The following is a 16,977-nucleotide window of genomic DNA, read 5'->3' on the forward strand; positions in this document are numbered from 1 at the left end:
AAGTCATTTTTATGGGAAAAACGTCTCAAATTGTTCTAATCATGTGAATTTATAGACGATGACTGGTTCTACGTGTTTTTCATAGTTTCACACTTTCACACGTCGAACTACATGAAGATTAAATTCAAGAGAAAAAAAAATAGTTGAAGTTTTCGGCAATTTTTTTGGCAAGTTTTGCCAAAATACATGCAAGTGCACATTTCTGGTTTCCATAGTTGTAAAATCCTTCCTCATTGTATAAAAGGTTTTACAGTGTTTTGACATCTATTAAGCCTCACACGCCTGCATCTTTCCCTCCAACCAGCCTTCCTGGATCATATTTCAGGGTCCAACCAGCACATGAGGACTCACCCCCCCCCAGCAAAGTGCTGTTTTCAGGCTTAAATTAATCTCCATTAAATTCTTGATATCTAAGTTTTTCTTTTCAGAAACAAATGGAATAATTAATTTTAACTGGCTTCACTTTCAATCTGTTGCGTTGTAGTTCTGTGGATTTACATATTGATACTAATGACTGATCAATCTCATAAACCTCTAGTGTTGTATTACTGCATTTTATTGATACTTGTGTTGAGGCGATTGATGGCCAATCATGGACCACCGAGGACCAACAGTCTGTAGGTCACATCCTGCCTGGACTTTGTGTGTTGTTGTGTTCTTTGGGGTTTCCTGGTTTGCACTTCTGTTCAGTCCTTCTGGTTTCTCTTGTTATATTTGGGTGGTGGGTTTTTGGCCTTTTGTTGTTTAGCTTGGTGTGTTGGGTTTAGGTTCATAGTGGTTCTTGGACGGGTTGGTGTGGGTTGTATTTAGAGTATTGTGTTTTCTGGGTTTTGGTTTTGTTACTGTGTTCCCTTCTCCTGAGTTCTCCACCCATCATCTCCCCACCTGCACCTCATCTCCTCGTCAGTTCACTTACTTTTTTAAGTCCTGGTTGAATCTTTTGGTGCATGCAACTCTGCATTCTGGTCTCTGCATTTGGGTCCATTCCTGCTACTCCCCCATGACACTGTAGGTCTGATTAGCACCTCTTCAAATAAAGAAACTCCTCAGTGAGATCTGCTGTTGGTCCCAGATGTTGGTTGGCTAGATTTGAGATATTTCTGTAGCTAGTTTTGGCCAGATGAGCCATTTTGAATAAGGGATCCAGAGACGATTGAGCCACTATGGGTAGAGTCTGGGCCAGATCTGGTCTGCTGTGCAAGTGGAATCCAGACCCGTTTTGTGGATACGTTCCGGAGCCGATGATACCTTCAGGGCGGATCTGGTGCACCCAAGTCTACACACATGGTCTACGGGTGAAGCAGCATGAATCACTGTGACGGGATAAACTTTCGTCTCCATTGGGGATAAAATACCTCAGCAGATGCAGGAATATACAGACCAGAGGGGGGAAAATCCCCAGCAGCCCCCCCCCCCAGCAAATCACACCCTGCTTGTGTGCATCACGCTGTAATGAATTGTTGAGACTCAGACGCAGTGAAAAGCAGAGTGATGATATATCGAGAACTAATGAATTGGGAGCAGCAGCAGACATAAATTTACACTGTTCAACACCAGGAGGCAAGAACACTGATAAACACCGCGGCTCTCCGCTAATGTGTGTGCATAAGTCAACAGCTTGGGCAATTAAATAGATTACCATCTTTAAGTGTGCTTGCAAGCTATTTAGATAGATGCTACGTGTGTGTGTGTGTGTGTGTGTGTTTCTTTACTTCCAGACATCACTGTATCATTTACGTTGTTGCTCTGGGAGTCGCAGAGTTACGAATAGTTGGATGTTTGTGAGTATTGTCGCCGTCGTCAGGGTTCGGATTATGAAGCAGGAAAAGTGGACGACTGCTCCAGACTCTCAGGGGCCCTGAAGGCACCGGGTTGCCTGGCAACACAGACAACATAATTAAAGGCACCCCGGGGAGGTTTTGATCACTGGAAGCACTACGGAGCAAAGCACCTGCTGAAAAGACTGATTCAGTCGTTTTTTACATGGATGGATGTAAACGATGCGGGATGCAAACTTTAAAAGAGGAAATATTCTGGAGCTCTACTGGAATATCTCTGCATGATTTACAGTTAAACACTCCTTATTTATCTTCTTCTGGTCCTTTATGCAGCCCCTCAATGGAAAGTAAAGTACATTTACTCAAGTACAACCTTGAGGTACTTGTACTTTACTTGAGTATTTCCATGTGATGCTACTTTCTACATTTCAGAGGGAAATATTGTACTTTCTACTCCACTACATTTATTTGACAGCTTTAGTTACTTTTCCGATGAAGATTTGACACAATGGATAATATAACAAGCTTTTAAAATACAACACATTGTTAAAGATGAAACCAGTGGTTTCCAACCTTTTTGGCTTTTGACGTCTTACAAAAAGCAGTGTGTAGTCGGGGTCACATTTCACATGTCTATGAGTTGTTAACAGCTCCACCAAATAGTGATTTTTCCCTCTAAACTTCTCACATGCTTTCATTTCAATAAATGTTCAAATGATCCAATATTTCAGCAAAAATCAAAGATTAGAGAAAAAGTCCAAAAACTGAGAACAGATTTGTGTATCAGAACTTTGTTTTTTCTTCTTTCCTCTCCCATTAATCATCTCACCACCCCTCAGATTTATCTGCTGACCCTTTGGAGGGGCCCGACCCCTAGGTTGGGAACCACTGGACTAAACTAGCTAACTGTATATAAAGTAGTGTAAACTAGCTCCACCTCCAGCAGCTACAACAGTAACATGCTGCTCTAACACTGATGCTTCACTATTAATAATCTAATGATGTCATATATAATAATATATCAGTCAGAGGGACCAAACCACTACTTTTACTGCAATACTTTAACTACATCAAGCTCATAATACTTATGTACTTTTACTGCAATACTTTAACTACATCAAGCTCATAATACTTATGTACTTTTACTGCAATACTTTAACTACATCAAGCTCATAATACTTATGTACTTTTAATGCAATACTTTAACTACATCAAGCTCATAATACTTATGTACTTTTACTGCAATACTTTAACTACATCAAGCTCATAATACTTATGTACTTTTACTGCAATACTTTAACTACATCAAGCTCATAATACTTATGTACTTTTAGTTACTACTAGCAGAATGTGCTGAATGATAAAGATGATATTTCTGCTGCAAGTTTCCATAAACAGAAACAAAAACCGCAAAGTTTTTATGGTTTCTGTTCATGTTTATTTTGCAGGAGCAGATCTTGTGTCCTTGATGTGTGTTTTATGTGTTGGAGCATCATCAGCACGGCCTGTTAACCAGCCTCTCTACTGTGTATAACGGTCACCACTGCAGCCTGATGTTTAGTGGAGGGAGAGTTTACGACGCCTCGGTTCAAATCCTCCTCAGCTGAAGTTCTCCTCTCCTCCCGATCGTGTGAGAGCGTAAATCACCGCCTGAGGTTGTTACTGTGAGTAAAAAAAAAAAAAAAACGAGTTCTCGCTCGACTTAATCGTTAAATAAACACTTAAGAAAATGAAGCAGGGAGGACGCTTGTGTGCGGAGAGCCTCGGCTGTACACACATTAAACAGCTGACTGATCACTGAGTCAATACACCTAACAGCAGACTACATCAAACATGGAGGACAGATGGTGGAGGTGAATACTGATGAGCAGCGGACGAACAGGCAGCACATTTACTCAACTACTGTTTTTTGGTATTTGAGTATTTCCAGCTCCAACGTCGCAGAGGGAAATACTTTATCTTTACTTCATTTATTTTACAGCTTTAGTTCCTTATTACTTTGCAGATTAAGATTTTACAAACAAAAACATGTGATAAACTAGTCCCATATCAAGTTCCAGATGTCTGTGAGTGATTTCTACTCTTTTAAATTGTTTGTAGCCCAAGAAGTCAAATGATCTGATATTTAACAAAAGATTAAAGAAAACTGGAAACAGATTTGTTTTTTTTCTTCTTTTTCTTTCCCATTAATCATCTCACGACCCCTCGGATTTATCTGGGGAACCGGCGTAAGTCGTGACGAGCGTATCTCCTCACAAGTTTTTATAAAGTAGTTCTGTTGATATGAACTCTGTGTAACGTCGGTATTTTGTTCTATATTAAGACTTTTTCAGTCTGTGAGAGTTTTTTGTGGAGGTTTTGACACCGTTGTCCTCGGTTTTATATGTGCAAGGACAAACTAATATTTCATCTCCTTACTGTGCTGTATTTAAGGTTGTTTTTTTTTTTGTTTTTTTATTTTGCTGTCAAGGCAGCCGAGTCCGACACACACACACACACACACACACACACACACACACACACACACACACACACACACACAAACACACAGCTGATGATTTTTGTGCTTTATGACAATCTTGTGCCAGTAAAACCACCTCAGACTCGTCATCGTCTCCTGATCAAACAAACAGGATGTAACGTGTTACTTCTCATCTAAATTTAAGTTTCCAAAAATGTGGAACTATTCCTTTAATTATTGCAGTCATTCAGTGTGTTTACATGCTCTTATGTAACCAGGTTAACCAGTGAAACCAGGTCATGCAGGTAATTGGGGAACGAATGTGTCTGAATTTAAACAAACAGTCAAATGTTCGGCGGTGGAAACAGACTTGTTCAGACTTCTACATATGAGGACACAATGATCTCTCTGTTCATTCAGCTACTCTTCATTTATAAAAAAAGCTGATTAGAAACCTCGTTAAACGTTTACATGGCAGAGAAATCGGTGTTGTCCAGAAGAAAATTCAGGTTTCTCTAATCCCAAAAAACCTCAACTATGGAAACCTGGTTTCTCGTTTACATGACAGTTAACGAATCAGATTTCTGGAGAAAGTCGACTAACTCGGTTTGGCAAGACAAATGTTTTCTTTCTGGACGTCTGGAGAGTCGGTTTGACTCTCTGTGGTTTTGATTTTTCTGACCGATCGTGTTTGTTTTTATGCAGCAGTGACTCCAGATGAAGAGAAGCTGCAGCAGCTTCACAAAGCTTCTTGCAGTTTTATTGTTTTCTATTGCATCATGTTCTCAGGTATTTATTCTTGTTATTTGTCCATCACCTTTAAGGTGTTTTTTACACACAGCCTCTCACATTACATTTAAACTGATCCCAGTAGCATCAACTGAAACCTTTTCCAAAAATATAAAACTGTAATTGTCCCCGAGCTCAGTGTATTTGAACATTTTTTTTCCTTCTGGAAGCAGAAATAATTGGCAACCGTTTCTGAGTATTCACAGGAAAAATGCTGCCTTTTGCTTCGTGTCTTTGCAAACACATTAATGACTTCCTGTGCCTGTTTGTAGTTTATTCACCTACATTTTGAACCTGAGCAGGAGGAGGTGGAGGAGGCGACTCGTTAGTGTTTCACATTCACAGTCAGAGAGGCAGAGTCACCGATTCCTCCCTCACAGGTTGAAAAACTCATATTTTTCAAGAAGCAGCTGCTGTCACATATCCCCTCTCCTCTCCCAAAAAGAAAAGAAAAATGCAGAAGAAGAAACATGCCCTCTATCTGTGTCCTCGGCTCTGCTTTTATCTGCTCTTCCAGCACTTCTCCCCCAGCATGATCTCTCTGAATATTTGCTGCTGCTCGGTCCTGAACTGACCTGAGCAGTCGGGGGACTGTTGTTGCCTCCAGCAGCAGAGCTCCTGCTGAGGAGGCGGCTGCTGTTGTTACTGCAGCATTTTCTGTCTGAATTCATCAAATCATCGACCAGACGGAGAGAAAGAGAGAGAGAGGGGGGGGGGATGTCAACAAGTGCAAACTGTTGTTCAGTTTTTTAAAAGTTTGTGTCCCATCTGCAGGAAAAGAAAACAAGACAACCTGCTGGGCTTTTCAGGACGAAAGCAAACTGTGTCCTCATATTGGTTGGATGTTACAACGATGTGCTGTGCAGGATGTTACAAACAGAAAATTATGTTTTTTCACACAAATCACACAAAAAAAAACATCTTTACCCAGTCACACTTTGCAGTATGTAGCAGATGCTGATAGCTTTGGTTTTACTGTTTGCTTCAGTGATGTAAAAGTCAGGACGCTATGACATCACTGTTGAATGTGTTTGAAGGTGCAACAAAGCACAAAGCTTGGTCTGATACTACTGTATTTACTAGGAATGTGCAGAGGGTCCAGTATTTGTATTTGTATCTGTATTTGATGAGGCAGCAAAATTATTTGTATTTGTATTCGAATAAAAATGGGAAGAGGTTTAAAAATCCTGTTTTTGTTTTTATTACGCTTTTAATTTTAGAAGTTCATGAAGTGTTCCCTTGGGAGAACACCCCCAACTCCGGGAGTGATGTCCAAATAAGGAAATGTGCGTCATGTAGCAGGTGGATGTGACTCCCCTCGTTGAGACCTGCTGATAGACGTCACAGTGGAGCAGAGGAGAGACACTGAGATAGTGATGTAACCGACCTGTGTTTGCTGGTATTTAACATGTTTTTTGTTTTTTTTCTTCCCGAAAACAAATAATTTTTAAAATATTTGTATGAAACAAATGTTCGTAAAAAACCCACTATTTGTGCTTTGCTGAATAACGTATTTGTATTCGGGCACACCCCTAGTATTTACACCCGTGTACCTTCGAAAAGGGCACATATGAATTTGAATTTCGGTTAAAGACGACATATTCTGCACATTTCCACGTCTATATTTATATTCTGGGGCTCTACTGGAACATCATCATCATCTGAGAGCATGATCTGAGCAGAGCGTAAGTTATATACAGCTAGCATACTTTGCGTTGCACTGTAGCTAAACCGCTAGCAACGGTAGCTTAGTTGTGCCTCCTTGACTAACGACATCAAACTTGTCTAGTCTCGTGTTAGAGAACCAAACAGTTTTATATTTTGTAGGTCTGGTAGTCCTACAAACACACACTGTTCACCTCAACCATCAACCATCAACCTCCTCCACAAGACTTTCTGCAGCGCTAAAATAATTTTGTGTGAATGTAGCATTTCAGTTCAGTGAGAAGATATTTATTGAGTGTTTGAACAAACAACTGATGTTGCTGTTTCTCTGGTGAGCAGGATGTTTTTATCAGTTTGAGTTACACAGTTTAAAAGATGAGGTGAAGCTTTACAACTAAAAACAGTTTAAAAACTCTGCAACTGTGAAGTGAGAGAACTAGCTAACGCTAAACACGAGTGTAAAGAAGCAAGATGGACCTGCTGCTCTACCTGCCAACAGTCTGTAGAAACATGACGTCTTATAACATTAAATAAGTGAGGATTGGCTAACTGTCCTTCATAGATCAGTATTTATAAAGAAAATAGAAATCAACGCTAACAAGATGATGAAGAAGATGTTGCTACATGAGGAGACGCCTGCAGATTCTTTTCTTCACTCAGTGTTAAAAATGTTAAATATGCATATTAACAGCTGCTACTAATATTATTTTCACTGTGTAATTCCAACACATTATGTGTTACAACTGTCAACATATATTTGCTGAAAACTGTTTTAATTTTTGTCTAAACTGCATCAATTTTCAGCTATTTTTAGTCGCGTTTCTGTTGATGCTGGTTTGGAATATTTTATTAACTCCACTGATAAATCTTGTTTATGTTCATATTGACAGTTTTGATGCGTTCACTTACTGCTGGAATAAAAAACTGACATTTGGGACTTCTGGGGATGTAAACTGCTGACTGCTATAACATTCAACATAAAGAAAAAAAAAACCTGGGGATAAATAAATAAAGTGTAACCGAGGCTGCAGCTTTGCAAGTTGGATGATTGTTAACTGAGCTGCAGTTGAATAAATATCTATTTCTGTAAAAAATAATAGCCAATATAAACAGAAACAAGTAAAATATCCAGGTGAGTTTACCAGATGAACTCGGTACAGGATGCTGATCCCCAGAGTCATGAAGGGTTTGGAGAAATCGATCACCTTCTCTCTCTCGGAGGTGATGGTGAAGCCGGCGACCGCCAGGTCTGCTTTCTACAGAGACAAAAGACAAGAGAGAGAGATGTAGTCCGGGCAGCAGAAACACAGAATTGATCTTAAGCTGAGCAGACACACTGTGTTTTTTATCATTCTTGAATGTTGTGTTAACTCACAGTACATTTTAACCTTCCTTTCTGAACAAATAAACAAACAAACAAACAAAAAAAACCCTGAAAAGAAGCTGTGGGGAGCGAGCTACAAAGGTCTGGTAACTTCTTTCTCTTCTTTCTAACTCCACACCCCCAGATTTTTTAAAACTTTTTTTAACTTTTCAAACTTGTAGTGTTCGGCCCCAGCTGACTCTGACTCAACTGACATGACTTGAGGCAGTTTATCAGGTTTCTCACAGCTTCCTCTGGAGACACAGAAGGCTGGTTTATACGACTTTTTACACAGAGAACAGCTGGAAACACAAACTGAGGTGGAAAATCAACGCAGTCTATCTTTTAATAAATGGATTCTTCCAGGTCTGCAACTAGTATTTTCCCGATTAATAAGTTATTAATTGAGAAAAATGTAAGTAAATTGTGAAAAATGTCCATCACAAGTTCTCAGAGCTCATGGTTAATAATATGATAATAAACCAGTTTATTGTCATAAAGGAGATTAAAAACCTGAAAATATTCACATTTGAGAAACTGGAACCAGTAGATTTTTGCTTAAAAAATTGCTGAAACAATTATTCAGTCATCAAATATTGCAAATTAATTTTCTGATTGAACAATAGTTGCAGCTCTAGATTCTTCCAACACTTCTTTTAGCATCATTTCACCTCTACTTCATATTATTCTCTTATGTATTTTAAGTGTTTTAAGTAATATTAAAGGACGGGTTCACAGTTTTTCTAGTCTGTACTGACCATTAGAAGATCCCTTCATAATATGAAGCTTCAGCGTCCAAATGAGTCAAATCAAGTAGATATCTTTCAATGTTTTCAATGTTGTCTTTTTAGTGCCAAAGCCTCCATCATTTCCATTGAAAACACATTTGAAGGATCTTTTAATATCCAGTATGAACAGGAGGAATGATTACAGCGAGGAAAACCTCTTTCACTGTTCATATGGACACCTGACTGCTGGTTTAACACACTTGAAAAACTGTGAACCTGTCCTTTTAATTCAGTATATATTGCACAGCCCTTGAATGTGGTTGAATATTTATTTCAGGTCTGTAGTGAAATGTGAACTCTGGTCTCCTGCATGACATTCAGATGTGCTACACTTTCTGCCTCACAGCATGAAGGACAAACTACTTCCTGTATTGGCACAAGAACGCTGATACTGGACGAAACTCATGAGGTGCAGAATCGTTGATATGGACGTTATTTATAAGAATGCTGGGCTGTCATATCAAATAATGTTTATAAGTTTGGTTTATTCTGTACCGCTGAGACTTGATATGGACTATGGAGTTCCTCAGGTAGATGTTCTGGGCCCTGTTCCGCCAACACCATGTACTGTTGAGTAAAGTTCTTTTCCAAACCGGGAGTTTTAGTTATTTGTTTTATTAAAAATGTCAATGGGATTAGAAGACTAGAAGTGTGTGTCTGTATGTACCTGCAGAGACTCTGCTCTTTGCCTGTATTTTCTTCTTCTTCTTCTTCTTATTGTTATTTTACTGTGTTCTGGACACCTTTGTGCAGTGGGTGTGTAACTCTCAGCCAATAACAGCGCAGAGTGTGAGGTCGGGACTCGTAGCGTAGCGACCAGGTTACATCTCTGCTCTCTGTGTCATGGATGTATAAAGAGCAGCAGGTCTGTGTGTCTGCTGACCGAGGGCGGAGCTGAGCTGCGTACACACAGAGCAGAGAGGAAGAAGCTCTGCGTTCACACTAAATCCAGCGATGTGGCCGCTTCCGGCAGGGTTGTGTGGAGGTGTAGGCGTTTGTTTGCGCTTTAGAACGTAACTGCTATGAAACAATCAGAAAATAATGTTTTATTTCTCTGATTCACAGCTTTGTTCTCGCCAACGCTGCTCGCTGTCTTCATTCACTCTCTAGCTCGCTCAACCACAGCTATTTTCTCTTTCTCTCTCTCTCATTGAACCGGAGGAGGGACCATCTTCGAATGCTGTGTGTATACAAACAGCAACCAACAAACCCTGCATAGTAAACCTATAATTGAGGATTAGGAGGAAACGAGAGACAGGGAATTAGATCATCAGGGAGACAGAAGGAAGGAAGAGAGAGACTTTCAACTGGTGAAGCATGAGAAAAACAAGATGTGCTGAAATAAAATTTAAATAATCAACATCAAAGAAGAGACAACGGGAGAGGAGAAGTCTGAGAAGAAATAAAACTAGTGGAGGACAGAAGAAGAAAGGAGGGTCAAGTCCTGTTAGACGCTGACAACATGAAAGAAGAGCAGATGAACAGGTGGAGATGAACAAAAGCAGGAATAGAAACATGGTTAATATTTGGGATAAGCTAGTCAAATATATGAGTAAACAGAGTGAACAAAGACAATAAGAAACGCTACTGAAACTGCGCAGAGAACACAGAGAGAGATTTTCATTAGTTATTCAGCTCCTAACTGCCTAACGGCTCCTAATTTATTCTGTAATGAGCTGAACAACCTCCAGTGAATTACATTCATGTTCAGCTATTTTGCATTAACAGGAAACATTTTGGGAGAGACACAATGCCTTCAGGAATAATAGTTACACTCTCTGATTTTACTAAAACGCCCTCAAAGCCAGACACAACCGAGCCTCTCAGCTCAGTCTGAAACTGTGTCGAGTTTTAAAACGTCAGTGACTCGGTGTGGATGTTTTTCTGGCTCAGGAAAATAATGGCTTCAATCTTAATCTCACCTAAAAAGCTCTAATTGGTTGATTGTTTTTCCGACCAGGGAGACAGTCGACAGCGATCGCAACACCTGGGCACCATTAAAGCATCTTAAGGATAAGATGATCATAATAATCCATCTTATGAACCTTTTTAAGCTCAAGAGGTGTTTCCCAAAAGCATCGTAACTGAAGACGCTCTTAGAAATGGCAGCAGAGTGACTCCTGTGAAACATGAGTACAGTTATGGGTTTATTATTTTATACATGTATTGCTGAGGCAGACTACATGTCTATATCATGAGAGAAACTGCATGTGTCTTAACTACATGTGTGTAAGAACTTAGACTCTGACCTGAGATGAGGCTAGGAGTTAGCAAAAAGCTGACCGAGCTACATGCTGTTCTTTGATAGATTTACAGTGTAAAAACATAATGTTGAAATACATAATATGTAATGACCTTATGTAATGATGTGCCTGCAATATGTATATAGTGTATATGTATATTTATTGCCAGAGGACAGGTAGCAACAGAGTTTATAGCTGCAGTATCAGTTGGTCCAGCAGAGATATAGAGTCACGTGTCATCTGCATAACGATGGAAACATACATTGTGCTCTCTGATGATGTTACCAAGTGGCAGCATGTACAGTGAGAATAATGATGGACCAAGGCAGCTCCCTTGCAGTTGATATGTTCCTCAGACACATGATCTCCAAGACTGACGTAAAACTTTCTCCCTTTGATGTTTGTTTTGAACCAGTTTAACACACAGTCAGAAAGACCGGCCCCCTCGTACAGGCGACTGATTAGGATATCACGGTCAATCGTATCAAACGCTGCATTTAGGTCAGAGAAGATAAGAACTGAGACCTTATTCTCATCAGAGTTTAGTCTGAGCTGTTTCAATGCTGTGGTTTGTTTTAAAGCCTGACTGGAATTCCTCCAGGATGTTGTTTTCTGTAATAAATGAGTTTGAACTGAAACTATCTTTTCAAGTATCTGACTAATGAATGGAAAGTTGGATATCAGCCTATAACTGGGAAGTGGCGGACTAAAGGTTAGAGCAGTGAGCTTCAATGATGAAGAATCATTACCACCACTGAGGTGCCCTTGAGCAAAGCCCTTAACCCCAACTGCTCAGTGGTCAGCAGATCAGACTGGTTGTACTGGGCAGCTTCTAGGTATGAATGTGTAACTGTGTGAATGTAATCAGGACGTTGCTCTCAGAGAAACTCTCCTGAGTAAATAAAGGTTAAAAAAACATCTAGGTTGGGTTTCTTCAGTAAAGCTTTTACAACAGCTGTTTTGAAGGTTTCTGGGCTGTTTGAAGAGACGTATTAATAATCTTCAGGATATGACTTGAAACACCGTCAAACACCCGCTTAAAAAATGCTGTAGACATTACATACATACATACATTATACATGAGGTGGAGGAGTTACACTCAGTGACAGCTCAGTTGATGTAATACAGGTGAATTTTCCCGCGGTTACATCATTTTTTACAGGATTTGCTGAGATCGTCTGTGTTTACATCAGCAGCAACACCGGCTCTGATTTCAGTTATTTTGTTATTGAAGAATAATGTGAGTAGACAGCGTTTTTGTAATTACTCTCACTGCCAGAAGTTCTGCAGGTTTAAAGTATGCAAAGTTACTTTAAAATGTATTTAGCATCATCTTCATCATCACAGACAGCCAGTGTTTACTGTGGACTCGCTCTGAGGTACTGCTTTGGGAAGAGCATTCATAGAAACACTCTTGGCTTCTAAGATCAATCGTTATTGGAAATCAAGACCTTTTTGAAAAAAATGCAGGGTTTGGTCGTCAATTCAAAGGCCCAGAATACCACCACCAATGTCTGTCTGTTAATGCATCATTATGAGTCTTCTAAGTGAAGTGAAGACATTTCCACTTCTACTTTTTACTATTAGTACATACTGCTGCATGCAGTATTCAACTGGGACTACTTCATCTGTCACTGCGGCTTCTCTTGTTGCACTGGTTTCCATCACTGCTCTGTCAATGTGCTGTCACTGGTCTGTGCTCTCACTACCAGAAGGGAAAGACAAAAGTTCTGCAGGTTCAAGTATGTAAGGTTACTTTAAAATGCATTTAGCATCATCTTCATCATCACAGACAGCCAATGTTAAAGAGTATTTAATGTGCACTCGCTCTGAGGTACTGCTTTGGGAAGAGCATTCATAGAAACACTCTTGGCTTCTAAGATTATCGTTATTGGAAATCAAGACCTTTTTAAAAACATCGGGGGTTTGGCAATTCAAAGGCCCAGAATACCACCACCAATGTCTGTCTGTTAATGCATCATTATGTGTTTTCTAAGTGAAGTGAAGACATTTCCACTTCTACTTTTTACTGTTAGTACGTACTGCAGCTGCCTTTACAAACTACGTACTGCTGCATGCAGTATGCATTCAACTGGGACTACTTCATCTGTCATTGAGGCTTCTGTTGTTGCACTGGTTTCCATCACTGTACTGTCAATGTGCTGTCACTGGTCTTTGCTCTCTCGGCAGCTCAGTCGATGTGATGCCTTGCAGAGGATTGTGGGTCAGAATAGCCAGAAAAGCATGTTGGCTTGCATACTGCAAAATGCGACCCGATGTAGCAGGACGTCCTGGTACTTTTGATATACTATGCATCAGGACATACTAAATCTTTTCTGGCATACCAAGTAGTACAGTAGTACAGAACACACCTCGTCCCTCTGTGGCAGCATAAGTGCAGATTGCAGTTACTGTCTTCCTGACAGATATTCCAGCACGTTGAACTGAGTTGTTCGTCTCTACAATTAAACAGACGTCTCTTTCTACGAGGTTGAGCTGACGGTTTTTCAGCCACTCTGATGGCGGCACCTTTGTTCCCCCTGATGTCTGAACCTTCTTTGCACAGATTCTGGAGCTTTTAATGAAATATTGATTTTTATTGTGCAGAAGTCGCTGTTGAGGGGCTCAGTTGTTACTGAATGCATTACAAGTTGAATTGTTCTTGTAAAGCTCTCAGGAGAGAATGTGTCACTAAAACTGCCAGATAAGAGCTTTTGTTCCTGGTGGAGTCAGTGGATAAATCACAGAGCTCAGACTGGTCCCAGTTTGATTTGGCTCCTTGTTGTTGCTGTTATATATCCTGTATATATACACGTACTGTATATATTCATTATTACGGTTTTACTGTTTATTATTTTACTTTCTTCTTCTGTTTAAATGTATTTTAACATTTTAACTGCTGTTTACTCACTCACTTTTTGTGTATGAAAGGTTCTATATAAAGTTAATACTAATCATTTTTTATTATCATTTCATACACATAAACACCCCTGATACAGTGAGGGACTTTTTGTAAGTGTTTTTAATGTTTTATACAGTTTTTAAAACTAATTTAGTTGAATATTTGTTTTTATATGTTATTTCTTTATTTGTCTGCAGAGCGATGAAAAATTGCACTGACAGCAATTTAGAAAAAATACTTAAAAATGAACTTTCTCTCATGCAGGTGTGTCGTAGATGCTCCTGCATTCAGGACAGAACAGTTTCATGCACTTATTTGATAAAATCTTGCGCAGGAATATATTTTCTTTTTTTTTTTAAACGAACAGATTGCACAGAAATGTTTGCTCGGTTGATAATATTCTGACTGGTTTAACCGTAAAATTCCAAATTTCAAACTCCAAGTTTATTATCTCCAGATTAGAGGATAAATGAGATAATGGATTTTTAATAATACAAATGATTTATGATGTTATTTTTGAAAAGCTCATCATCTTTGTCTCAGCCTTCAGTTCCGTTCGCTGAACACAGCTGGAGGCTGAAGACAAACATTTATCCCACAAATCTGTGACGTTACAAAACACAATTCAAAGTAAAAATAATTATATTTATGTCTTAAATAACTTTTAATACTTTGGACTTTCTGAAAACCCCCAAATACCTGGATTTTATCAGAAGATTTGATTCTTTAAAAAAGATTTTCACAGATTTTATTTGATTGGAGTTTGAAGCAGACCTGCAACTGGTTTTTAAAAGCTGTAAACACAATCTCTCCCTTATCTTAAACTTATCAGAGTTATAGAACCATATCTGCTCTGTGCAGATGTTTCAGAGCAGCAGGATGTTTGTTATTGTTAACCGGTGCAGCAGAAACACTAATCTGTATGTTTTCATTATTTCTTTTAATGCATTTAAGAGTAAAACTGATTTATAACACTGCTGACTGACAACTTATTTTAATCCTCAATGTCTCATATGTTGTTGCACTTAGAGACTAGAGACGTTCTTCACTGGTTGTCCACAGACAATAAACAGCAGCAGCTTCATTTATGTCTGAGTGAAAGTTCTTTTGTTGTTGCTGTAGAGAAAAAAACAGCATCAAGACACAATTTCTGTTCGACTGACACCTGAATCAGCTGAACGCTTTAAAAACACTGTTAGAATTCAGAACAGTCCTCCTATAGTTACGTTTGAGTGACAGCTGACATCTAGCAGTCGTCATAGTAACTGTGAGGTCACATGACATTTATATATGTGACAGATTTCATCATTCAGAGGAAGTGTCTGGACTGTTTTTTAAAAAGCGTAACTACAATCATCCCCTAACCTTTAACCCCTTTGTTATTATTGTTGCCATGACGATGACGGTGACCCACATCACATGTTTCTCAAACCTTAACAAAGTGATCATTTTAACTCAAACTATGATCTTTCTCTAAACCTAACCAGACATTAACCACAGCGCTGTCACATCATAAAACATCATTATAGTTTAACAGTGACGTGTTTAAAGGTTTTATAAAACACAGACGGATGATGTCATCCTGCTGAGAGAGACGCCAGATTAGAAAACGCTTCTATGTGTCGTTCTGGAGTCACATGATCAAACCACGTATCTGCTCATTTAATGTGGAGGACTTATTGTAGAATTAACACGTTAAAATGTAATTTCTGATCAGTTTAATAGATTTAATTTCAGCAGCATGTTCTGTTTATATGTAATGAGTTTATCTTTATTGGGATTCATTTTGTTATCTACAGTTATGTTTAAGTTTTGATGTATGAACGTCAGAACTTCAGCTTTCATCAGGGGGACAAATACTGGTGTCGAGTGTAAACTGCTGAATCGTCTAATATCAATGTTCTTATTGATACGGTTGGATTTTATCCCGTAAAAAGTTTATTATAATGAAAATCTGACAACACAGTTTAAAGACGTTTGCTCGTCTAAATTTAAACATTTATGTGTCTGTTTACATGTTATATGTTATTATAATGCAAAACTTTTGAATGTGTTTTTCCAGCTGCTGAACGTGAATAACGAAGCCTCTCGTCTCGCTGTGGATTAAACCTTTGGCGGGTAAACACACCAGAGAGAGAAATTAAAGTTGAAAGATAATCTCATTAAGGTTGAAGTCAACAGAGAGACAGAGAGAGGAGCCGTTTATCTGGACCCCAGACACCTCTCTGCTCCTTAATTAATACTTAATTGATTAACGAGGAGACCCTTGTTAAACGAATTTCACTCACTTTCATCAGACTCCTGGGCCTCATGGAGAGCAAACGCTGTGTGTGTGTGTGTGTGTGTGTGTGTGTGTGTGTGTGTGTGTGTTTGTGCTTTCAAAGGTTTTTTTTAAAAGCTCTCACCTCTGAAATTTCCAACGAGAAGAACAGCGAGGGTCGAGAGAAGGTTACAGATAAATGGGAGAGAGTCTGTGTGTGTGTATGTGTGTGTGTGTGTGTGTGTGAGAGAGAGAGAGAGAGAGAGAGATGAACAGTGATTGTGATGATTTTTAACACATTTACATAAAATACATAAAGAGTCTCTGGCTACAGATAAAAGTGTGTGAATACCTGCTGGCCTCTGTGTGTGTGTGTGTGTGTGTGTGTGTGCATATGTGTGAGTGCATGTGTGTGTGAGTGCGTGTGTGTGTGTGTGTGTGTGTGTTCGTGCTGAGGGATCCTGCAGTGTAATTGAAACAGCTCTGTATAATTAGTAACAAAAAAGACTGTTGATTAGCCTCTTAATGGCCTGCTTGTGTTCCCCATTTCCTCTTTCTGACACACGCACACACACACACACACACATGCACACACACACACACACACATGCAATCATCAGCCACTATCACCATTATCACCACCATTATGTGTTAGCTGTGTGTTATTAGCAGCACACACATCTGTACCTGTGAGGAGCCTCACTTTAACTAATGACTAGAAAAAATGT

The 16,977-nt window shown here is 39.2% G+C and overlaps 1 protein-coding gene across 2 annotated transcripts in view; it reads right to left on the reverse strand.

The window, feature by feature from the left end:
- LOC137198146 (glutamate receptor ionotropic, kainate 5-like) overlaps nt 1–16,977 on the reverse strand; it is a 107,544-nt gene that overhangs the window by 28,990 nt on the left and 61,577 nt on the right. For both annotated transcript variants that reach the window (XM_067611805.1, XM_067611806.1), the window contains exon 12: nt 7,836–7,949. In XM_067611805.1, coding sequence (XP_067467906.1) covers nt 7,836–7,949 — 114 coding nt within the window. The remainder of the gene's footprint in view (nt 1–7,835; nt 7,950–16,977) is intronic.

This window comes from Thunnus thynnus, chromosome 15 (assembly GCF_963924715.1).
Source record: "Thunnus thynnus chromosome 15, fThuThy2.1, whole genome shotgun sequence".
Lineage (NCBI taxonomy): Eukaryota > Metazoa > Chordata > Actinopteri > Scombriformes > Scombridae > Thunnus > Thunnus thynnus.